Here is a 25,200-nt window from a genome sequence, read left to right as displayed (position 1 = left end):
GGGATATACCTTTTAAGTACGATTTGAACCATTCAAGACTTATTCCTGTTATGCCATAACAGTACATTTTTTTTATAAGTATATCATGATTGACACAGTCGAAGGCTTTCGAAAAATCGCAGAAAACTGCCGAAATTGCTTCTCCCTCATTCATATTCATGTATATTTTTTCCAAAAATGAGAAGATTGCATCATTAGTGTTTTTACAGCTTTGGAAGCCAAATTGACATTCATTCAATATTTTTCCATTTGATAAAAATCTCAACAATCTTTTCTTTACTAGCTTTTCGATTAATTTCGAGATAGTTGATAATAACGAGATGGGTCTGAAGTTTGAGGGGTTGGTGACCTCTCCACCTTTATAGAGAGGTAGAACAACTGATGTCTTCAACCCTGAGGGAAATACTCCTGTCACAAAAGATTTGTTAATCACCTCGGTCAGTGCAAATAGAGCTTCTATCGGTAGGTTCTCAAGGAGTCTTCTAGTTATACCATCTAACCCCGCGGACTTATCATTTTTTATTTCCTTGAGAGTTTGTTTCATCTCGTAAACATTTGTAGGTGTTAAGTTGAAATTATCATGACATTGAAATTGATCAAGATAACTTAAAGGGTTGATTTGAGGTACTATAGTGGATGTTATTTGTTCGGCAATAGAGCAGTAAAAATTATTCAAAGAATTCGGGTCAATGTTGATCACTGCTGATGAAGATAGCCTTCCTTTACCCCGCAATTCATTAATAATTGCCCATGACGATGACAGACCCAGGTTCCACAAGTGAATGATGCCTTCAAACCATTTTTCAAACACCTCCGCATTCATCTCTTCATGATAGTCGCCTGTTTTCTTAGATTTAAATATTAATTCACCATTTGATAAAAATCCACTGTCGCTTCCTATATGCGTAACTATCAGACGACTACCTTTTCCAGATGGCTGTTTTAACCCAACTGACAAACCTTCAATAAAGGCTTGTCGTGCACTTGTTATATTACCATCCTGCCATACTTTTTTGACCGTATGTCCTTGGTTAACCCATGTCTCGTCCATGAAGTACAATTTTTTTTTGAGCTTCCGAAATTCGTAAATTTTTCTTAGATAGTTTCTTCTCCATGCTATCATTTCTTGACGTTTAATGAGAATGCTTTTTCTGTCAACTTTTCCGTACGTAAATTTCATTTCGTGTACAAGTTTCCTAAAAGTTTCTTTACCCATTTTTGGGACCAATTCATGATCGCTAAGTGCCTCCAGAACTGTTTGTAGTGTTGGCAGCTCATTTCTGAAAAAGGAACTGTGAATATTTCTGCGTATACTGGTTTTGGCTTCTTCATCAACTGTGATTTTTTTTCGTCCGCTACTAGTTTTTGGCGTTTGTACGTCCCCATGAATTTTTGCTTCTCTCAGTATTTTGTAAATCGATGATTTTGGTACACCGGTATAATCAGAGCACATATCAACTAATTTATCTTTTGTAATTGTGGAACTTAATGATGTAGAAATGCCCGGTCGGTTATTCGGAGGTACACACGTAGAATTACAGCACATATGCACAAAGTCATCTTCTGGTGGCTGATGATCTCTTTCAAGACAGTGAAATACTCGCAGTACAATTTGTTTTTCTCTTACTGACCGAGACTCCGACCGTTTTACCTTTTTCGACGTGGAAGGCCCGACCATGTCTCCCATTTTTTGAGTAGTTTGAGAACGGTGTAGAAATATAATTAAACACTTATTAGCACTATTATTTTCACCAATTGTTATACAACACGGCGATTGCTGACTAACTTAACTGTAAAACATACAATTCACGCTGTATAATTCACAAACCAATGATACGCTCATGGCTGCAAGTACATTACTGAGGACTGCAACGATGAGATGGAAGTTACGGTAAAGTGACAAAGACAGAAATATCGTTGCGTACAGCGTTGCCACTAGTTGTAATAAATATCTAACACTATACAGAAAATAATGAATTTTAACTGATCAGTAATCAGGAAATGTATAAGTATTACTCATTACAAGCTCATTACTGATTTTTGTCATAAATAATACCTTTTAATCGTACTAGTATTGTGTATTATCTATAATTTGCCACAACCTACAACTGCTTACTATATTTTGATTCTGCTATAAACTGGTAACGTAAAATTTAGATATGACAACGCGCTTTACTCTCAATCATTATTGGTTTTACTATAGCATCCCAATTAGATTAATCATTAGCCAATGAGACGGAGTACTGACCTAAATAAAAAGTTTTCTATTGTTCTGGACAACCAACCCTAAAGTCTACAAAGTCATTTTAAAATTTCTGTTATGGTCATAAGACCGCAAAGTCATTTCAGTTTCAACTGAATTACTGATAACTATTTAAGAAAAACCTGATCTGGTATCAAAGATTTTGCTAATTGGGAAAACGTTTAAGACTATTTGCGAACATTCTCCAGGCTAGTAAGCTGTTCACCAGTTCATAAGCTTCTAGATCTTTCTGGTAGCTTCTGGAAAATGTACTTTGTAATGTCTAGGGAACTAATTTTATCAACCCTTCCGGTAGGTACTACGTTGTTTTTATTACTACAGAAAACATATTCATACTTTTTATATCTTAAAGGCAACGAGTATTGTGCTGGGCATTGACATATGAACTTGAGTGTGAATAAAGTGTGTAATTGGGAGTTGAGTTCTGTTTGATTACCCTTTCTGAACACTACAAAAAGTTGACGACGAGGATAATTGGAAGTGCCGTTATTCAAGTCAGTGTTGTTGCAAAAAAAAACAGTAAGTTTTTTTCAGAAGAAACATGGCTACTATGGGAATACAGTTGGAGTTTAACCCTGAAATAAATGAATGGTCAATTCATTATAAGAGGTTAAATCAGTTTTTTATTGCAAATGCGATTACCTCTGATTCGGTAAAACGCGCAATTCTTTTAAATAGTTTGCATCAAAATGCATATACCTTGCTACAAACTTTGTGTGTTCCGGACAACCCAGAAAATACAGACTTAAAAAACTTGGTAAAAAAACTGGATGAGTACTACACGAAAAAAAGTGTTGTTTTCGTGGAACGATTTAATTTTTACACTGCAGCAAAATTAAAATCGGAGAGTGCACAAAAGTGGTCGTCAAGGTTAAATAAACTAGCCATGAATTGTGAGTTTGACACATCGTTTGATACGAAATTGTGCGATAAGTTTATAACCGGGTATAACCCAGGAAAAGTGAGAAATAAACTGTTTTCTGAAAAAAAAGACGTAACCTATGCTGAAGCGTTAAATATCGCTATAATCGAAGAGTCGGCATTAACGGGAATTATTGAATGTGAAAGTGAAATGAAGCAGGAGCCGAGGGAAGCCGATATAAATTGGATGTCAAAGCGGCGAGCCCCAGCACAAATAAAACATTGTAGAGGCAGTCACTCTTCTCAATCTCAGGCATCAGCATCTCCAGGTTGCTTCAGAGGGAGAAAAGAAGGTGGAGGAAGTGCAAACGAAAGAAATGTAAAGTGTTTTCGGTGTGGTAAGGGTCACTATGCAAATAAGTGCCCGTTTCGTGAGTACATTTGTAATAAATGTTCGATAAAGGGTCATTTGAGTTCTGTCTGTAACAAACAAGGACAACGAGTAAATTTTTTATCGGAATCTTCAACTGTACCAGTAGAGATACAGGATGAAAGTTCGCCGGTGCTTTGTTTAGGACAGGAATCAGATAGACCTATTGTTATTGATATATTTTTATATGATATTTCACTAAAAATGGAACTTGATTCGGGAGCTGCCATTTCGATTTTACCACTTAGTATTTATAGGAAACATTTTATGGATTTTCCGCTGTCGGATACAAACATGACTTTGATAAACTTTTCAGGGGATAAGGTTTTTCCTGTGGGTTTAATTACACTTCAAGTTACCTTTAATTACAATCAACAGTTTCTAGAATTTTGTGTTGTTGATACAAAGGGATCTCCACTGCTTGGGAGAAATTTCATTCGTACATTTAATATGAGTTTTCAAGAAGTTAAATATTTGGGAGAAAAAACAAATGTTGAGTATTTTATGAATAAATTTAAAGCAGCACTCCAGGATGCTTTAATAAATTTCAGTTAAAATTAACATTAAAGCCAAATGCCATTCCAAAATTTTGCAAGCCACGCCCTTTGCCTTTTTCGTTAAAAAATAAAGTTGATGAGGAGATTGAGAGATTATTACAAAACAAAATTATTTCACCAGTTGATTATAGTGAATTTGGCACCCCAATTGTTCCAATTTTGAAACGTGATAATTCAGTTCGAATTTGTGGTGACTACAAAGTCACAGTAAATCCATTTTTGGTGGCGGACAAGTATCCAATACCAAGGATAGACGATTTATTGTCAAAATTGAGTGGAGGTGAAAAATTTTCAAAAATCGATTTGGCGCATGCGTATCAACAGATACCTCTTCATGTGGATTCACGTAAATATACAACAATTTCAACACATAAAGGTTTATTTGTTTATAATTCCTTACCATATGGTATATCATCAGCTCCAGCGCAGTTTCAGCGCATTATGGAACAATTATTTATAAATATACCGGGCGTAGGATGTTTTCTAGATGATATTATAATAACAGGATCTAATGATGAAAAACATTTAGCAAATTTGGAAAAAGTTTTTAAAATTTTACAAGACTGTGGGTTAACATTGAAAAAGGAAAAATGCAAATTTTTTGAGACTAGTGTTTCTTACTTAGGATTGTTGCTCGATAAAGCAGGAGTTCATAAATCTCCTGAGAAACTAAAAGCTATCGAACAAATGCCTATACCAAGTGGTATAACGCAATTAAAATCATTTTTAGGAATGATTACTTACTACAATCGGTTCATACCAAATATGCCGGATATAGTGAACCCCCTGTACAAACTACTGAAAAGAGATATTTCTTGGTATTGGGACTCAAAATGTCAAGAAGCATTTGAAAAAATTAAAAATGTTTTGCTATCTGATACTTTTCTGATTCATTTCGATGCTTCAAATGAAACAATCCTCAGCGTGGATAGTAGTAATTACGGTTTAGGGGCAGTGTTGTCACAACGGTGTAGAGATGGCGTAATGAGACCGGTATGTTTCGCATCTAGAACGTTAACAGAAGCTGAAAAACGTTATTCTCAATTAGATAAGGAGGCCTTAGCAATTGTTTTCGGAGTTAAACGTTTTTATCAATTTTTGTATGGTAGGCATTTTACCTTATTCAGTGATAACAGACCTCTAGTTAGTATTTTTGGGCCTAAAAATGGAATTCCTATCATGGCAGCGAATCGTTTACAAAGATATGCATACTTTTTAAGTGGGTTTGACTTCACTATAAAATACGTGAATACTTCTGAAAATATTGCTGATTTTTTGTCACGCCTACCTGTGGGTGATACTCAAGATTTTAAAGAAAAAACTTTTTCGTGTGAAGATGATTTACTTGAATTTGAAGGTTCCCATGTAACCTTAAATTATTTATCTAGTTGTTCATCTTTACCTATTGATATTATCAAAATGAAGCAGGAAACCATTTTGGATCCAGTACTGAGGGACATATTGAGTTATGTAAATGAGGGTTGGCCTTCAAATTCAAATGATCATATAAAAGCTTATTTCAGGAGAAGAAATGAAATAGATTCAGATGAAAATATTTTGCTTTGGGGTCACAGGGTGATTGTTCCTTCCTCATTGCAGGAAGTTATTCTAAAAGAGCTACATAGCAGTCATCTAGGAATTGTAAAAACGAAATCGCTGGCGAGGTCATACGTTTGGTGGCCTACATTGAACAAAGATATAGAAAGGTTAGTAAAAGGTTGTTCCGAGTGTCAGAAAATTCGTAGTTCTCCGGAAAAAACATCATTAAAACCTTGGCCAGTACCCAGTGGAGTATGGCAGCGTATCCATATTGATTTCGTTGGTCCCTTGAGTCAGAAATATTTTTTAGTTGTAACGGATGCTTTCTCAAAATGGCTGGAAGTATTCCAGATGAGTTCGATCACTTCCAAGGCCACTATTGAAAAACTACGAGAACTCTTTAGCCGTTTTGGTTTACCCGTGATGTTGGTATCCGATAACGGACCTCAGTTAATTTCGGATGAATTTCAGATATTTATGAAATCAAATGGAATTAACCATGTAACAACGGCTCCATACAACCCTGCTTCAAATGGGGCAGCTGAAAATTCAGTAAAGACAGTAAAGCAATTCTTACTTAAAGAAATATCTGAAAATCAACTGAAAAATGTAAATTTATCATTATGTAAGTTTTTATTAAATTATCGGAACACTCCTCACTGTTCTTCTAGTGAAACACCAGCCAAATTATTTTTAGGAAGGTCTCTAAGAAGTCGATTGGATTTAATCATGCCAATACAAAGTAATTCAGTTATCAAAAATCACACCGAAGTGAAAAATAATTTGGTTGCTGCTCAAGAATCAAATAAAAAATTTTACAGGGGAAACAGACAAAATGATTTTTATATAGATCAGATTGTGTATGTTAGGGATTATAGGACTGTAAAATCGCGTTGGTGTAAGGCGCAAATAGAAAAGTTTTTAGGAAAAAATGTGTGTCTTGTTAAGGTATGCAAAACTGATTTTTATTGGAAAAGACATTTCAATCAAATGAGGTATTGCAGTGATAACGATTTTGTTTTAAATTCAGATTACTTTGGAAAACGCTATGATCAAAAAGATAAATTGAGTGAAACTATAAATGCTAGTGTAGAAAATAACAATGATTTGCAATTTTCCACTGATTTGAATCTGTCAGTACAAAAATCCACTGAAAATGAACATTCTGAATCGGTTAACTGTAACCCTCACTTACAACCATCTGATATTGTGAATTCTCCAATAAATCGTCCTACAAGAATAAGAAAAGCTCCTGATAGATTAAAATATTGATTTTTTCTTTGTCGTTCTCATAAATATGAAAATATATTTTTTTACATGTTCATATAAACACCAAATAAGGGGAGGAGTGTGTAATGTCTAGGGAACTAATTTTATAAACCCTTCCGGTAGGTACTACGTTGTTTTTATTACTACAGAAAACATATTCATACTTTTTATATCTTAAAGGCAACGAGTATTGTGCTGGGCATTGACATATGAACTTGAGTGTGAATAAAGTGTGTAATTGGGAGTTGAGTTCTGTTTGATTACCCTTTCTGAACACTACATACTTAACAAACAATTCAAACTCCACTATTTCCGCTGTACAATCCACAATGCAAAAATTACAAATCGAGGTTTGAGATAGCCCAGCTTCAATGAAGCTTCTGGTCTTCAAGAACTCACTGTTATCGTACTTATCCAGGCCGTTTCTTTTAGCATGTGGTAACATTGCTATATTCTGAACCGTAACAGATTCGAAGACGATTAAGTGGGGAACAATATAATGGTCGAAGGAAATTTACGGGTACTCTCGCCCTTCTCACCCTATTCAATTATAATTCATAATATTTTCTTAACTGTCAATTCTGGAAGTAATGAAAATATCAGTTTTTGGTGAAAAAAAATTGAGGGACTATGGTGCATTTGACATGAGAATGTATGGTTACTGGAAGTGTGAGGAATCAAATAAAAGTTATGGGTAAGCAAATATTACCACATGAAAATTTACACAGTGAAAACATTTTTTTTGAAAATTTAGTTACAGTTACGAAAATTATGGTAATCGAGATTGTTTTTTACGAAAAATTGCCCATGAAATGAGGGTTTCTGTAAAATCCACCAGAACTATTTTGAAGAAGAACAAATATAAATGCTAGAGGATACACAAAATTCATCACCTCAATGAAAGGGATTTCGGAAGGAGAGTAAGATCTGCGAAGTGGTTAAGACATGAAAATTGGGAAATTGAAAATATTCGTAAAATAATAATATGTACGGACGAATGAAAATTCACCGACAATGGTTGATTTAACAGAAATATCCATTATAGCTATAATAATACATAGCGAAAACAATTAATAAACAGTTTTGAAATAAATGTTTGGTTAGGAATTGTGGGAACAAACATCTTTGGCCCTTTCTTTTACGATGATCATTTGAATAGTGAACTGTATCTTCATTTCGATGGTTTTCGATGGCATTCGATGGCTATAGATGAATTGCCACTCAATATCCGCCTTGAAATACAATATTTTCAACAGGACTGCGTTCCTTCCGATAATGCAGCAATAGTAAAGGAACATTTAGATGCAATATTTTCAAGAAAATGGATTGGAAACAATAGACGAATTAACTGGCCAGCTCGATCCCAAATCTTACTCCTTTATATTTTTTTTTGTCTGGGGATACATGAAGGATAACACCAAGTACAGATATCGACTATCTCAAACAAAAAATGAAGATGTGTGTATTAGTATTACACCTATTGTGCTATAAAATTTCCACAGAATTTTTAGGACCGACAACTCCTCTGCATTCAACAAAGAGGTCGTCAATTTGAGCATTTGATGTAGATCACCGTGTTGCTTTAATTTTCCGTTTTGGTTTCATTTTTCTCAAAAGTTCATGATAAAATAGATTGTTTTTCTGTTTGATAGTTGTCACCGATGATGGTGGTTATTTCAAAAGAAATGATTTATCGCTTTATCAATATCTGTAATAAAAAATACAGGTCCGTATTTGAAACAAAAGTTAATGTTGACACAAAACATTCTATTGACTATTTATTATTACATCGTCATAGTACAATTCGAATAAAATAACATTTCCTTCTTTCATTTATCGATATTCTCCGAAAAAGGCCGTATAACTCGAGAAGGGCCAGAGTTCCTGTAATTTTTTTCCGACCATTGTATTATGTTCAATGACAGTTACCGTTTCTCCCATTTATTCGTCTTCTTATCTGTTACGGTTTAGAATATACAATGTCACCACATGATAAAAGAAACGGCCTGTATAAAAAGCCAATAAACTTGATATTTTATGGGCTTTTCAATTCGACAGATAGGGGTTTTCTTTTTTCTGGAGACCCGCACTCGTTCAACCTATACTCCAAAAGGAAAAAATCAAATAACTATCGACCAATTGCTTCAGTATAAGTAATATTCAAAATCATGGAAAATATATTTTCAAATGATTGGGATACTTCAACATCTTAACCAATCATCATTATGGTTTCCGAAAGTAGAGATTGATAGATGATTTCCTCTCATTTGAGATAATGGATATCTTACATGAATTGATTGCCTAGAGTATGATGAAGATTTGTTCTCCATTACATTTTCAACGCTCCTTTCGCTATATGAATGGAAACATAAATTATGCGATTAATCATTTCTGTCTTTGATTCTTTCAATTCATTAGGTTTGTGTTCTATGCCGATGAAGAATATAACCCTATTGATTCATTAGAATATTTTCAAAAGACATTCAAACCCCTTCAATCTCAACTGACTTTTTGTTACTATTATGTGGTTTTTATTATAGAGAACTGAAAAAGATTATTTTTTCTAGAATAACACATGAATACGTAACACACAACACTGCAACACAGAAGTTTCTGGAAGAACACGGAATTTATTTGGAAATCATCATAATGTCTCTTCGTAGAGCAAATGATAGACCTGTCAAAAGTAAGTTTCGATGTGCCACGTTGTTAAATGTGCTTTGATTGTTTATTGAAAGAAATGAGGACATACATTTTCAATTTTTTTCAGTACCAACGTTAGTAGATTTTAATATACTCATTATCACTATATACATACTTTTTCCATATCTCCCTAATATATTTTCAAAATTTCAAATGTATCGACAGTATTCTTACTAGGCGGGTTTAGGATGAAATTCAAAACTTTACGATGGAATATTCATTTCCACATCGTGGATCGATGTATACTCTAAAATCAACTCACGAACTAATTCTATAAATTTTTGACAGGAGAATATATTTCTAATGTGTTGTTGAAAACCGTCCTTGTCAAAAATTTCAAGTCCATGCGTGAGTTCTCAATAATGAATAAGTGATATATTCACTATATTCAATCAACAAATCACACTTTGTAATTATTGCAATTATTCCACTATACAACTGTCACTTGTCTTTACCAATCATTGTTCTTAATCATACTAGAACGCACGCTATGTAATGGTATTTTTGCTATTTTCGGTTCGTTTGCTCCTTTTTCAGATTTGTCATGTACGTCATGTCAATATTCAAGTCACTGCATCCCGGGTAACTCGTCTGCTCGATTTAGATGTAACTATCTGAGAGAATAATTACTATCGTAGAGAGTATACTCGTCTACATGATCAACTGGTGGTTTGTTAATTGGTGTTAGATGGATGCGACAGACTGAATTTTCTTGATCACACAGTGAATAACTTGCCATCTCCTCTAGAATTAGTACAATTTTTTTTGTTTTTTGGAAATTTGTAGAGTAGGAAAAACCAAACTTTGCCTGTCTATTGAATTTTTGTGGCCTGAGCTTTACACTATCCCCTATTTTATAATCATGGACGATCTGTAGACATTTTCTCGAGAATTTAGGAATGTTTCCCTATTCTCCTGTCTCCACGACAAACTTGGGTACCGTAAGTCCTTGCTTCGAATTTCAAAGTTTGTATCGTTTGCAACATTCTTTCACGTCAGCGCGATATGTTTTCTGTTCGTGTTGAAGTTGTTTTTTTACCCAACTGTCATGGAGTATATCTATTTCTGATGAGTGCTCTAAATAAAATCAGCCGATATAATTCCATAGTAAATCGCAGAGGATTGAGGAAATTCCATGAACTCCATGAGCCTTAACAACTGAACCATGCTTGGAGAGTCTCTACAAATCAGGTCAAACTCCGTCGTGGATCCAGCTTCAGCAGCTCTGGTCTATGGGTCTGGCTCCTCTGAATCCGGTATTCTGGTGGCTGTAAGTATTGGTTGCGGAATTATTTATTTCTTCTTAGTTGCGTAGTCTGAACTATAGTTCTTCCATTTCCAAAATCCGCAAAATCAACCTCATCGCTCATAGAGTAGTTTCTCCTTGTTCTACATTCATCATTCAAGATGAATGTAGAACAGCGTTGGCGAGCGTTGGCTATCTTTTCGCTTCTGCTTCTCTTTGGTCCGGAAAGCGTTTCATTCTTCCTAATAAGTTGTGGGGCACCATTTTATCATAACACGATATCTTCGTCGTATCCAATATTCCACCTGCAGGTTTCTCAATTTTCGTAGTTGTAGGAGCACATCTTATTGCAAAATCACATCTCCGCTCTATTTGAAAATGATTTGTATCCTCTTGGTAACTTTCTCCGTCAAAATTTCTTGCTTTCCATTCCTCCATAGTTTCGCATAAAAATAATAATACACCTCAAAGTTAGTTTTCCATATTTGATTTTCCAATGAAAAAGGAAAAATCTACCTCGTCAAAACATACTGTTCACATAAAGTACTACCCTTCTTACTTTGAATAATTTTGATTTCATGACAAATTCAAGAATGTTTCAGAAAATCAGCTCATTAGTGTGGAAGTTGTGAATAGAAAATAGAGATTTCATCATTTCAACTGTTGATCGGGACATTTTTCTGAACCTCCTTCATCATTTAGTTTTCGTTTCGGAATTATTTCGGTTAGTACACTTTATCACTCTTCTCGAAGGATATTTGAAAAAGATAATATGCAAATTGTAGTGGATGCGTGTTTTGATGTAGATTATCCGAGATGACAAACGGGCTGCACGTTTTGGAGAAGGAATATAGTCTCATTCTTTTTTCAGTATGCATAGACAAAGATGAAGAACGGGGAAAAGATTGTTGGAGATGGTGATTTGATAGAAGAGTTTTTTTTTTACCTTTTTTAAACTTTTCACCTTCTACAATCAAATGAAAAATTCATAATGGAGAACTTCAAATCGATATGGAAAGGGCGAACTTCTTGTTATAGTTTTCGATGTATTATTCACCAGTAACTTGTTTTTTTCATAATTTTGCCTATCAAAAAATGAACTGAGAATTTTTTAAATTACTTTCTTCAACATTTAGGAGCCCACATTTGGATAGATCTTCAGAATTCAAAACCGGCAACATATTGCGGTTCTTATTTCTAAAGTTATTAGATTTGAATTTCGATGTAGAATCTGATGTCAATTGCCATTCACGTGGCTAATGATTCAGATAAAAAAATCCTCAGGATATTTTAGAATGGAGAGAACAAAATTCGGGCTATCAGTCTTTGGTAGAGAAGAACTTGTAATACCAAACGTTTCATCCGCTCCTGCAGCAGACACCTTCAGAGGTGTGTGTGTGAGTGTTCATTTTCAGATATTGTCTTCCTCCTCGCAGTCAACGCATATCCCACTGAAGATGTCTGCCACAAAATCAGACAATATCTTCGGTATTCTACAATTTTCTTTCATCCATAACCTAATAGCCCTCCAGTGCTCTCACTCGGGAATAGTACTTTATAAGACAGTTCGTAGTTGACAATTGGAGGCATAAAGTCAGAGGTCATTTCCAGAATGCTGTGACTTCCAATGTGAACCAACAGTTTGTTGCACTCTGCATTGAATTGATTTGTGCAATTGGCAATGTGCACAAGTCTGTATGCAGTCCATCTAGCCTCTCTTTCCAGAAAAATGTGGAGAGGAGGTAGATCTAGAAGGATCTCCATGGCCGTTGAGGGTGTGGTACTGATAAAACCTTCGGCCACCAACAATTGCACCGTAAGTGATCATTGGTCTGACAATCATCACATAAATCCAATAGATTTGTTTGGGACCTAAACCCCAAATTTTGCCACAAATTCTGCGACATGTCCATAGAGACAGTCTGGCTTAGTGTAAACATTTTTCCAAGTGAGCGTTCCAGGTGAGTCTTTTATCAAGGAAAATGCCAAAATATTTCACCTCCGTTCTAAACGGAATGACTACACCATTGAGGGAAAGTGGCGTTAGATCGTCCAATTCTCTTCTCTTGGTAAGGGGATTAACACAATTTTACTGGGGTTGACAGACATCTGCTCCCTCAGGCACCTACTGTGAACAACGTTCAACGCGCTTTGGAGAATATTGCAAGCTACCCTTCCCGACGTGGACCTTGCCAGGATGACAAGATCATCTGCCTGAGCTTGCAGATCAACTTTTCTTCTGTCGAGGGCATCAAGCAGACTATCCACCAGGAGCGACCACAGAAGGGGAGATAGTACCCCAACTTGAGGGCAGCCCCTGGTGACTCTGAACCTGATGGCCTCGCCTTGAAAAGTCGTAGTTGCAGTTCTGTTTACTAGAATGGCATAGACCCAGCCAGTTATGGTCGATTCTATACCCTTCCTAGCCAGAGACAATCCTATAGATTTAGGTAGTGCATTGTCAAATGCTCCTTCAATATCAAGGAATACAGCAACCGCAATCTCCTTATTGCCGGTTTGATAAGCATACTGGTAGTTATTCTGGGTGATGCATATAATTCTACCCTCCTGATATGTCCTTTCAGTATCCTCTCAGGTCCTTTTAGCAGGAAGGATGTAAAGCTGATTGGTCGTACCGATTTGGGGTGTGGGTCTCTCCGGCCCACTTTAGGTATATATACCACCCTTGCTGCCAACCAACTGGGTGGTATATAATTCCACGCCAGACTTGCTCTAGACAATTTTGTGAGAATAGGTAAATCTGTGTAGGAAGTTGATTTGTATATTATTTGGCAGATCATGATAACAATGCTAACTGAAATGTAATGTTCACTTGATCCCCCGTTTATCTCTCAGGTTTCCAAAGTTCTCATCATGATATTTGATTTGAGTTCATTTATCCTTCGACTATTTCCATTGGCTTCTCGACATCAAAAATTGATATAATTTCCAAGACAGTTCTTCAGAATTGAAAAAAAATATTTCAATGATATATAATCTTCTGCCATTTACAAGACAAAATTTGAATTTTCAGCCAATATCAAAAATACATTCAACTAATCCGAAGCATATCTTGTAATGTAATTTTCAGTGACATCCAAACAAGAATAATTCAAATATTTTTCCATCATAAACAATCTTTATTACTGTTCCATCAAAAACTAATTGCCAAATACGTGATCTGACGGTAATGAATGTAGTCATTTTATCATTAGAAAATCCCTTCGCATCATGAATGAAAATGCGCCATTTGAACGGACTTATTCATTACACTAATTCAGCCACGGTCGTGGCTGGAAATACCAACTGGGTTAATCATTCCGTAATTTTATGGTTATTTTCAACACAATAAACAAATGCCGCCTGAGATAATTTCTCGAAAAACATTATAGTTGTTTATTTTTCAAAAACGTGCAAAATATCATCAATTTACAAGGTGTTCATGTTCATTGAATTTGCTGACTGTAGACATTTATGTAACACGGAGTAATAATCATGAACCACCGTTTACTTATTTATATTCCTTACGTTCTTAATCTAACTGATTTTATATTTCAATTACATTGAGATGCAATAAAAGGCAAAATTTGATTGTAATTGAAACCGTGTTTCACCAAACAATCGTTTTTTAAGGTGAATGTAGTTCACTTCAACTCCTGCAACTATTCCTACAGAACTCTTCTTTATCGAACATTCTCCACAGTTTTCTAGTTGCTGGTTTCTCCTTCTTATTTTGTGCTCTTCAGTTTGTACCATCAAGAGCTTTTAGATTTCAATGATGCAAGATTTCGCATCCACGTAGTATACAGTGCATTTCTTTAATGCCCCTCTTTCATTTTTTGAACGGGTCAACTCAAAAAATTGAAATTTGGGATGATGAAATTAATTCATGAATACTTTATTTTGAAATGAAATAGACAAATGAAACTTTCAAGATGGCGACTGGGCGCCATCTGGGAATAAAATTGAATGGAAAGGAGGGTCTTGTGACACATTATTTTGAAGCATCTGTAGAATATTTCACACTGCAAATTGGCGGAACATTTGATAATTTCCTGAAAACAAACGTTAATATCGATATTTTTAGAAATATTCCTTTTTATCTGTCATATGGCAATTCCAACGACTCGATGAAGTTTGTTAAGTTATTTTTTGTTTATAAAAATGTCCAAAAATGTCAGTACGACAATGAACATCATTGTTTAGTTTATATATTCTCATTTAGTTTTCGGTTCAACTAGTAGAATGGTACCACGTCAACAATCTCTAAAATGGTTAATTCTGGTCCATTGGAAGAGAAAATTGAAACGATTTTTTTTACGGTGCGACGCGTAACTTTTACGCGACCGAAAGAATTTTCAATGAACGTTTTCCGAATCATCCCATCTGTAGAAAATATTTGAGAGAACTTATATCTAAATTCACAACTACCGATAGTGTACATAACAAAAAGCCTCCTGGTCATCCGTCCATTCTAGAAGAACAGCAAGTGCAAATAACTGAGGGGATGGTAGTAAATCCTGAACAGTCTACTCATTCCGTCGCGAATGTTTGTGAGGTGTCTCCATCTACTGTATGAAGACTTTTGAGGAGAAATGGTTATCATCCATACAAAATCAACATGGTACACCAATTAACTGAAGATGACCCTGATCGAAGAACATACTTCTGCGAAATCATGACGGAAACCATTGCAAGGCATCCTACCTATTTCCACAATATTTGTTTTAGTGACGAGTGACGTTACTGTGTTCGAAAATGTTCGGCGTGAAATATTTGAACTGAACTGACCTAAAACTTATTGCCTCATATTATATAGTTCCATCATTTTGTAGTGGTTGAAGGTATTGACATTATATTCTTGGGTTCTGAAGCAATTGTAAGGATCTTCAAAAGGATATGCCACAAGACCCCCCTTCCCATTTAATTTTTTTTTCTCAGATGGCGCCCAGTCGCTATTTCGAAAGCTTCATGTGTCAATTTCACTCCAAAATAAAGTATTCATGCAACAATTTCATTATCGCGAATTTTAATTTTTTGAGTTGACCCATTCAAAAAATAAAAGGGGGGACGTTAAAGGAATGCACTGTATATTACAGTTCTTCATTACCCGATTCAACATAATTTTTTAGTTTTTTTGGAAAAGAAATGTTTCGGCTTCCTTCTTCTCCATCTTCCAGTATCTTCAAAAAAACAAAGAAAGCAAATAATTTCGAAAATAGTTACACGAAGAAATGTATTATTCTACTGTGTGTAGATCATGCAAAGAAGTACTACTACTTATAACAACTACTTTCTTATAAACATTCAATTACGAAAAAACATTTTTACCATTCAGTTGCAAGGAAAAACACATTTCAAATAAAATATGTCATAATACTCTTCAAGGACTCTCCGAAAGTGTCAATTTAAAAAAATGTCGAAAATGTATTGGATATGTTATAAAAGAAGATAATGATATGTGAACATCAGATCATTTAGTTGGGTAAATTGTAGAAACTTCAATCAGAACATTCGACGAAGATTTATTGGATTTATCCTATACCTAATATCTTCTCTAAAAAGCGTACCTATTCATCATCATGGTGAATATTTTGAATTGAAATGTTACAATATTCATTGTAACAAGATGAAACAATAAACATAGTTTTCAGTTTCATCAAGTATTTTTGATTTGATACCAAAACGCATGCCACTGCAGGTGATAAAACGACTCAAACGCCTCAAAGTTTTTTTTGTTCACGACCCGTTTGCGAAACAGAAATGAGTGGATCTGGTAAAGAATTATCAACCCGCCTGGACCAGGTGTGGCAAATCATAACAAAATCACAAAAATTTGTTTGTGCACTCTGTTTTGCATTCATACTAAGCATTCATTGCATTTACCTTTTAGAAAACCGCATATACTTGTAAGTCGATTCGTGTATCCGAGACACAACCCAAAGATATTGGGTTTAAGTTCCACTTCAACCAGATATTTTTCTCGTGAGGAGTTTTTCAGTTGGGTTAATTCTGCCATGCTACATGACTGATGAGCCTATGAAGAGCCGTGATGCTCCCAAAGGTGGCTTCGGGCCCTTTTACCGTGACCTACCCAGCCATAATGGTAATGACGGAAGCAGTCGCTGACACGAAACAAAGATTCACGTGTTAACGAGGACCTGGAAGCTTATGATAATAATCCAATTGGTTTGTTAATGAGAAATAAATGTAATGGTTAAAGTACTTAGTTGAAACGAATGAAGCTGAAATTCGGTAAGTTCAGTATTCATTTCAAATTCCGCCTTTTTATATTCAATACTTCCTCGAAACTAGAGGAGCTTATTTGTTTGAAGGTGATTGATAATATTTCATGATGAATTTCATTAGTTCGGTATTCATCGTCGTGTCTGGTTGAGATACGTTGGCTACACCTTCATAATATGGAACCATGGGAATACTGATGAACTAGACGCCTTCCTGAAACACATCAACATCGTAAGACCTTCCATCACTTTCACAATGCAGAAGGAAGCCCACAACGAATTGCCATTCTCAAACATATTGGTAAAGAGGAATGACACTAAGTGGGAAACATCCTAAAATCCACTCACACGGGACAGTATCTGAACCACGAATCCAACCACCATCAATCGACTAAAAGAGGAATCATCAAGACTCTATTAGACCGTGGTGGAGCAGATTTTGGGTAAGAGACAGCAGGAGCCTCGCAAGGAAAAGAAGCCGTCACAAGCAGTGCTTGCACTTCCCTACATCAGGAAAGGATAAGAAGAATTGGATCCAAGTACAACATCAGAACCTGCTTCAGATCCGGAAACATTATCAGTAGCAGCCTTTATAAGAACGTACAAACAATTTATATCAATTGTAGTGTTTTGTGAGTCCTTTTTTATTTTTTCAGCATAATGGCTAATATTCCTCAGGCGAAGACATTTTCGTATTATCTGTGAACATTTGGTTTCACGAAATAAATGTTTGGTAACATTTTTTGTCGTAATTTTGGAAATTATACTTACTTGGATTTGCTTCTCACTTTCACAATCAAATCTCGCCCATGTCCACTTAGTGATTATGCGAAATCTGCAAAAAAAGGGAAAATTTTTACATCAACAAAATATTGAAGATGGTTTCAATTGAATTTCAGGACTAAGTCAATTCTTAGTTTTGTATACCTAAGAAAACATATCGAAATTTTCATAAGATGTCTGATTCATCTAGTGTTTCAAAATCTATAAATATAAATATAACATAAAAATATATTTATATAAACTTAATATCTTCTACATGGATAAATTTCATTTTGGTTGAGTACTGAATCGTCGGTCGAAGGTTCATTTATTTTCAGTGGAGATATTCATTTATTCACGTGTGGTTAGTTTTATGTCATAACAAATGTTGGTCAACGTGAATTTTTACGATTTTCCTTCTTCCTCAAGATGGATGTGTTTTATAACAAGAGCTGAGAAGAGAATGCAATACAGAAGCTTAAATATAAGTACTTGATGCTCTTTGAGATAATTGATAAACAATAAAAAATGACACCTAAAAACTCTAAATGGCCAGCTTCTCTAATAATAGCAAGTTAGATGAGCTGAGCTTCGCATCATAGAACTGAGCTGCTCTATGATGCTCTATGATGACTTCTCCTTCTCTCCTTCTCCTTTTCTCTCGCTGGTCAATCGAAGTCATAGTAGGCAACCGGCTTCTTCTTCAACCAGATAAATTATCTCGACAAAAATATCTGGTCGAGGCGGGAATCGAACCCACGGCTTTCTGATCGTGATTCGGGCGCACTACCACCGCGGCCAATTCCACAACAAATAGCAGTGCAATTCACCCACAAAATCATTGAGATATGTCTACTCACTATGTCCCTTGAGGACGCCGCTAACGAGCCATTAAATTAGGGATATGCGACAAAGAACGCGAAAACACCGACAAAGAATGCGAAAATACCACCAAAAGAACCGCTCTATGTTTTTTCTGATATTACGTTTTAGATAATATTAATAGGCGTCGGACTAGGTGTATTAATATAAATTTTCCTTTCTGTATGATGAGAAGATATTTCAAATATGACCCATTAGACCGAATTTCCTTCTCTTTAATCAATTGTTTTCTTTCTTACATCTGCTATCCCAGATGAAAATGGATAAAATTAACGATCGCCTGAATAATGAAGTACACCAAATATTCAAAAATCTGTTGATAGCTTTCTCCATAATTTTTGATATCAAAGTAAAACAAGTGGCTAGTGTTTATTCTATTTTTTTTCTATTTATTATAACGCCATTTATAAGGCAGGTGAGAAACCAAAAAAGCCCAATATTTTTAGAAGCGTGCTTACTCGCGTCTTCTGTTGAACCAGGTTTGTCTTTAGAAAGTTGCTTAGTAGAAAAAATTCATTCATCCATGCTTGATAACTCAAAAAATTCATGTTCACGATCATCAGAGTTGAAACAAACCTTTAACCAGCCCGGGGAACATTTAGAGTTCTTGAAAATCTACCCATTCAGAAAATCCGCAATGCCTAACTTTACAATGTTTAGGTTGTTCTTTACTATTCATTAGTAATTAACTCTAAACTAAAATGAGTTTGTGGTATGATGTGCTGTCGAATTTACTTGTTGCATAAATAATCATACGCTTCCGTCGCTTTCTATCTCTCTTGCACTTCAAACTGTCTCTCTCTAACCACAAGCATTATACCGCAATACTTTTCATCACTTTTTATTTATACTTCATACTCAACAATCGAATTAACGTCTGGCAAATTAATTTTAGATTAATTTATGTTTAAAGAAGATAATATTAAAATTGCAGACATTCAAAAATCCTTCGAATTTTTCATTAGAGACGCGCCTCTACAAATGTGTGCACAGAAATTCCATTGACTGTAAATGAATATCGAGTTTATTCTATAGAAATATTTGTAAACATAATAAGTATGGCTAGTGACCTTGTTAGCGATTGAAAATTTGTTTGCATAAATCTTACGTAGTGTACTTTTATGAATATTTTGCTTCACGGAGACATTTTGAGATTCCGTTAAATAAATCAATGAATTCATTGCCTACTATAAAATGAAATATTGCTTGAGACAAGTATAATGCTTCCATTCTTGAATAGTTCTTTTATATTGTCAAGTTATTATTATTCATCATTTAGATGAAGCCCCTTCGAAATTTTAAAGAAAAACAGCAAAACAAAAAAATATTTTTATGTATCTCAAGCGATAGAAATGAAGTATGGTTTGAACAATATAGGAATGTAGGCTTCTACAGATGGCGGCAATGTTTTAGTTGGTTTCCGGGTTTTACCGTGGTCGTCTGTGGTTATAATCTCGTCGTCAAAGTACTTTTCTTGACGTATCAACTGATACGCCACTGAAGATGACTACCGCAGTTGCAGTTGAAATGTTTGAATATTATTACCAAAGAAATCAACTAAAACAAGATATGAACAATTCATTATAGAATGCACATCTCTAATATCTATGGAATTATTTATGATTGACATGTGATTTCACTTCTAATCACAGATATGTAATTCGAATTTTACCGTTACTCTCGAAGTAGAAGGAAAATATTTCACTAAAGATTTATTCTCTGCTGATAATTATTTACACAAACAATTTTGATGCTATATATTGCCTCAGACTTTCATCAAAGAAAATTTGGAAATCAAAAGTTGAGTATAAAACAATTCTGAATTGAAGGGGTTATATTTTTAGGAGTGATTAATTTATTAAATATATAACCCCTTCAATTCAAATAAGATTCCTCTTGGCTGGGATTAAATCAAATGGGTGAATGAATGTCATTACGATGTCATCGATGACATAAGCAGATCAAGCTTATTCCGTGACATTCAAAATCGTAATTCATGAATGAAGTGTGTGTATTTTCTATAATGTTATCCAATTTGGTACTGAAGAGCCTTAGGGCAAGTGTCTTAAGGCGAAACATCGGTGTATACCAGTGAGGGTGACAGTGTTCTATGTGAGTACAATTTGTTACCATTCATTCAAAGTAGAACTCATGTGAATGATATCTGATTCTTATTCCACAACAAATGTTTGAAATACAAACCGAGTAGAGAAAAGTATCTTCTGTATAATTCAATGTTCATTTAGAAGTATTTGTTTCGAAAGAATTATTTTCTTCAATTTTTATATGAAAGTAGCTGTTTCAGGAGGACTTTCTTTAATTTTGTGTCTGAAAGTTACTTCTTTGCATGATCTACACATGCATGTATAGAGTTTCAAATTGATTACTTCCTTCCTTTCTTTGAAAGATTCTCTCATCCCTTTTTTTGTATCAGATGGAGTAGTAGAAAGCCAAAAACTTTCTTTCCCAAAAAACAGTTATATTCTGTTTAAAATCTGTTTTTCCGTTAATCAGCTGTGAATCATAGTGAATCAAATATAGGACATCCAACTGTTTTAACTTTTCACAAATTCAATGATCCTTGTGAAGTAGTTTTTGCATGTATTCGTGTATATTTAGAAGGAATTGGTTTCGTCAGTTTGTTTTTCGTAACAATCCACCGTAACCTGAAAAAATGTTCACCAATGAATTCATCAAAACCAAATACAAAATAATTTCTAACTATTATTACACTTCCAAGGTTTCCCTATCAATTATTGCACTGTGTTAAACAATTTGTTAGTTATAATCATGATCGCAACAAAAAATATAATTCTTATTGTTCATTGGCCTCATCAACAAAATTTGTTTATGCTTAATGAGTAGCATATTCGTGTACCTTGAAATGGGTACATCGTGTTCAGGAAATTGCCAATTTATATAGCTCTCTGAACAGTGTTCACTAACATCAACAGCTTCCTCGTAGAAATTCCTGTTTCAACACATAATCATCAATATGTTAATGTGCCTAACTTCCCTAAAAGAAATGTTCGTTGTGAGTTATTTTTTATTTACCAGAAGGGGAATCTTTTCTTTAGGAGGGATCAGATAATTCTACAGATAATTCAGATAATCAAAATCAAAATCATAGAGCTATAAAATATTTTCGACCAACAACAGAAAACGTGGCTTCATTTTTGAATAATCAAGATATTAAAATTGCATGTAGAATAAGGTACTACGTTGGAAAAGTTTGTAAAAAATAATAATGATTATAATAACAATTCGAGAAATCAGGAGTATGTAAATAAAGCTGTGAAACTTGTTCTGAGGTATACAGGGTGTCCCTGGACTTCCTCTTTTCCTCTCGGGAATGTATAGATGGGGTCAAAATATCACCGGTACTTCATATAACTTTTTTTCCTAAAATCCTTCGTTACCAAGTAACGGGCCCTCGAAGTTACAAAATGAAAAATGTTTTTCTTTGATAACTTTTCAAGTGAATATTCAAAATCATCCAAATTTTGGTAATTGACTAAACAAATGAATTCCTTCGATGAGCTTTCATGCAGGAGTCAGTTGTTTTGCTACAAAGTCAGGAACGGACTACCCCCGATGGTCCACACCCCAAAACTTTGAAATGACAGATATTTTTCAATATTTTTCAACAAATTAAGGTTACTTGGACAATTTTATGAATAAAAGTACTCGTGTGGAAAGTCGATCGGAGCAACGAGTCTTGATAAAAATGTAGTTTCACTCGACGACATCAAACCCGCTCGTCCACCATTATGTGAAATGAATAATTATCAAAGCAGAAATAATAATGATAACGTTAATTCAACAACATTTATCCTGAGATGTCTACCATTATTCGAAAATATTAGTTTTTAAGGAAAATGGAAATGATAGGTAAAATGTTCATAACGAATTTTTATAATGCAAACACGTTTAACTAACGAAACTCAAGAGCCTCAAGAGCAAACAGAAATGAAAAATCCGCTACAGAAACTGCTCGATATGACCACCTTCTCTCTCTATACATTTTCTTAGTCTGCGAAGACACCCTCTCTGTACTTGAAATAGCATTCCAGGGTCGTTTCGTATGGCTTCACAATGTAATGTTATTCTATTCAACAATGCATCTCTTGTGTGAATAGGTGTAGCGTAAACAAGGCTTTTTAGATGCCCCCACAGAAAAAAATCCAATGGATTTAAATCCGGAGACCGCGATGGCCATGAATATGGCCCACCTCTACCAATCCATCTATTGTGGAAAATATGGTTCAGATGGTCACGCACAATCAAACTAAAATGAGGAGGAGCGCCATCATGCATAAACCACATATCTCTTCGGGTTTGCAATGGAACATGTTCCAAAAGTCCATTCAAATCGTTCTGAATGAACTCCAAATAACGTTCTCCATTCAATCGGTCCTGTAGAACGAATGGTCCTATAAGATGGTTTCCTATGATACCAGCCCAAACATTCACGTTGAATTTCCGTTGGTGTTTGGTTTGCAATATCCCATGGGGATTTTCTTCGGTCCATATATGGAAATTATGAGAGTTGATAACTCCATCTCTACTGAAACCTGCTTCATCAGTGAATAAAACTCGATTAATAAAAGTCATATCCTCTCTTTGCCTATCCATGAACCAATTGGCATATTCCAGTCGTGCTGGAAAATCTTGAGGTGTCATGGCATGTACCTTCTGGATGTGAAATGGGTGGAGCAGTTGTTCCCTAATTATTCTATGAATAGTGAACTTGGATGTATGGAACTGTTATGACAGATTTCTGATGCTCATTGAAGGATCATCAGCGATGGCTTCCAAAATATTTTCCTCCAATACAACGGTACGTACAGTCCTAGGAGCGCCCTCACCACCTCGTTTTGGCAAAACTGTACCTACAATAATATCGAAATAAAACAACGTGCTCAAATTAATTATCAATTATTACATACCTTTACATACCTTGAGGGAGACAAGCTGCGATCGACATGCTCGAATGTTTCTCTTGACGGTACCGTTCGATTGGGAAAATGCTCGGAATACAGACGACGAGCTTCTGCAGCATTACAAAATGCTCGTCCATAAAATACATGCATATCTGCATATTCATTGAATGTAAACTGTTCGGCCATATCAAAAAAATTCAAAATATCCTATAGAATATTGACAATACAATGATAGTCATATGACAACGCACCACTCAACAAAACAAAATCGCATTCCAGTTTCTCATTTTTTATCAAAACTTTCTAAAAGGTTTTTTTGTCAACATCTGTGAAAGAAATGGAACATAATTATTCCCTGGATATTTTTCACCTGATCATGAGCAGCCGTTTTTGTAGTTCATTCGTTTGCTTTTTATTAGTATAGTAAATATGTTTTCCGGTGTGCGTTTTTTCAGCTAAATTTAGATTCGTGTTAAAGAATTTCTCCCATAAAATTATAATTATCAGTGAAACTCCTCAACAGTTTAGCTGTGAAGAAGAATTTGATACATTCGAATGTTGAGTTTCATGAGATTCAGATAACTGATCAACACGAAACGTGATTATTCCACACGTATTATGTACATACAAAATATGGAATGAATTCGATATTTCATAGTAGAGTAGCTTGTTAGTTTAAAAACACCACGAATCTACAGAACTTGATATTTCTTTTGAAAAAATATCTGCTATCACAATTGTGACTTAAACTTCCATGTACTGTACTTTTTGTTTACGACTTCATTTTAGCATACTTTGTATTATTCCTGTTATAAATGTTGTTGAATTAACGTTATCATTATTATTTCTGCTTTGATAATTATTCATTTCAAATAATGGTGGACCAGCGGGTTTGATGTCGTCGAGTAGAACTACATTTTTATCAAGACTCGTTGCTCCGATCGACTTTCCACACGAGTACTTTTATTCATAAAATTGTCCAAGTAACCTTATTTTGTTGAAAAATATTGAAAAATATCTGTCATTTCAAAGTTTTGGGGTGTGGACCATCGGGGGTAGTCCGTTCCTGACTTTGTAGCAAAACAACTGACTCCTGCATGAAAGCTCATCGACGGAATTCATTTGTTTAGTCAATTACCAAAATTTGGATGATTTTGAATATTCACTTGAAAAGTTATTAAAGAAAAACATTTTTCATTTTGTAACTTCGAGGGCCCGTAACTTGGTTACGAAGACTTTTAGGAAAAAAAGTTATATGAAGTACTGGTGATATTTTGACCCCATCTATACATTCCCGAGAGGAAAAGAGGAAGTCCAGGGACACCCTGTATATTAATCAAACTGGCAGAATATTTAGGAATCGCATCCAGGATCATCGAATGAGCTATGTAAATAAAAAAACAAGTTCAACATATTCAAATCATCTTTCAGAAAAAAATCATATCTTCAACGGAGATTTCGAAATTTCACACATGGAGGTTTGAAGCTGAATTATGTAAA

At 34.9% G+C, this 25,200-nt stretch overlaps 2 protein-coding genes across 5 annotated transcripts in view; one reads left to right on the top strand and one right to left on the bottom strand.

Annotated features, from left to right (window-relative positions):
* hdly (hadley) overlaps positions 1-25,200 on the bottom strand; it is a 103,727-nt gene that overhangs the window by 65,340 nt on the left and 13,187 nt on the right. Inside the window, exon 2 of one of the 2 annotated variants that reach the window (XM_074172797.1) lies at positions 17,885-17,948. The exons of the other annotated variant lie outside the window; for it this stretch is intronic. The gene's annotated coding sequence lies outside the window, so the exon portion shown is untranslated. The remainder of the gene's footprint in view (positions 1-17,884; positions 17,949-25,200) is intronic. 2 annotated transcript variants of the gene reach the window in all.
* The window catches only part of LOC111508113 (uncharacterized), a 117,864-nt gene continuing 95,075 nt past the window's right edge, over positions 2,412-25,200 (top strand). The window contains exons 1-2 of one of the 3 annotated variants that reach the window (XM_074172802.1): positions 2,412-3,555; positions 9,487-9,605. In XM_074172802.1, coding sequence (XP_074028903.1) covers positions 9,569-9,605 — 37 coding nt within the window. In that variant the 5' untranslated portion in view covers positions 2,412-3,555; positions 9,487-9,568. Of the gene's footprint in view, positions 3,556-5,710; positions 7,671-9,486; positions 9,662-25,200 lie in introns of those variants that run through there. The other 2 variants (XM_074172800.1, XM_074172801.1) reach the window with 2 other exon arrangements.

Source organism: Leptinotarsa decemlineata, unplaced genomic scaffold, assembly GCF_025532065.1.
Source record: "Leptinotarsa decemlineata unplaced genomic scaffold, Ldec_3_MD MMD2_tig00000199_RagTag_RagTag, whole genome shotgun sequence".
Lineage (NCBI taxonomy): Eukaryota > Metazoa > Arthropoda > Insecta > Coleoptera > Chrysomelidae > Leptinotarsa > Leptinotarsa decemlineata.
The sequence above is the reverse complement of the archived record's forward strand: the minus strand, read 5'-3'. Positions and strand labels throughout refer to the sequence as shown.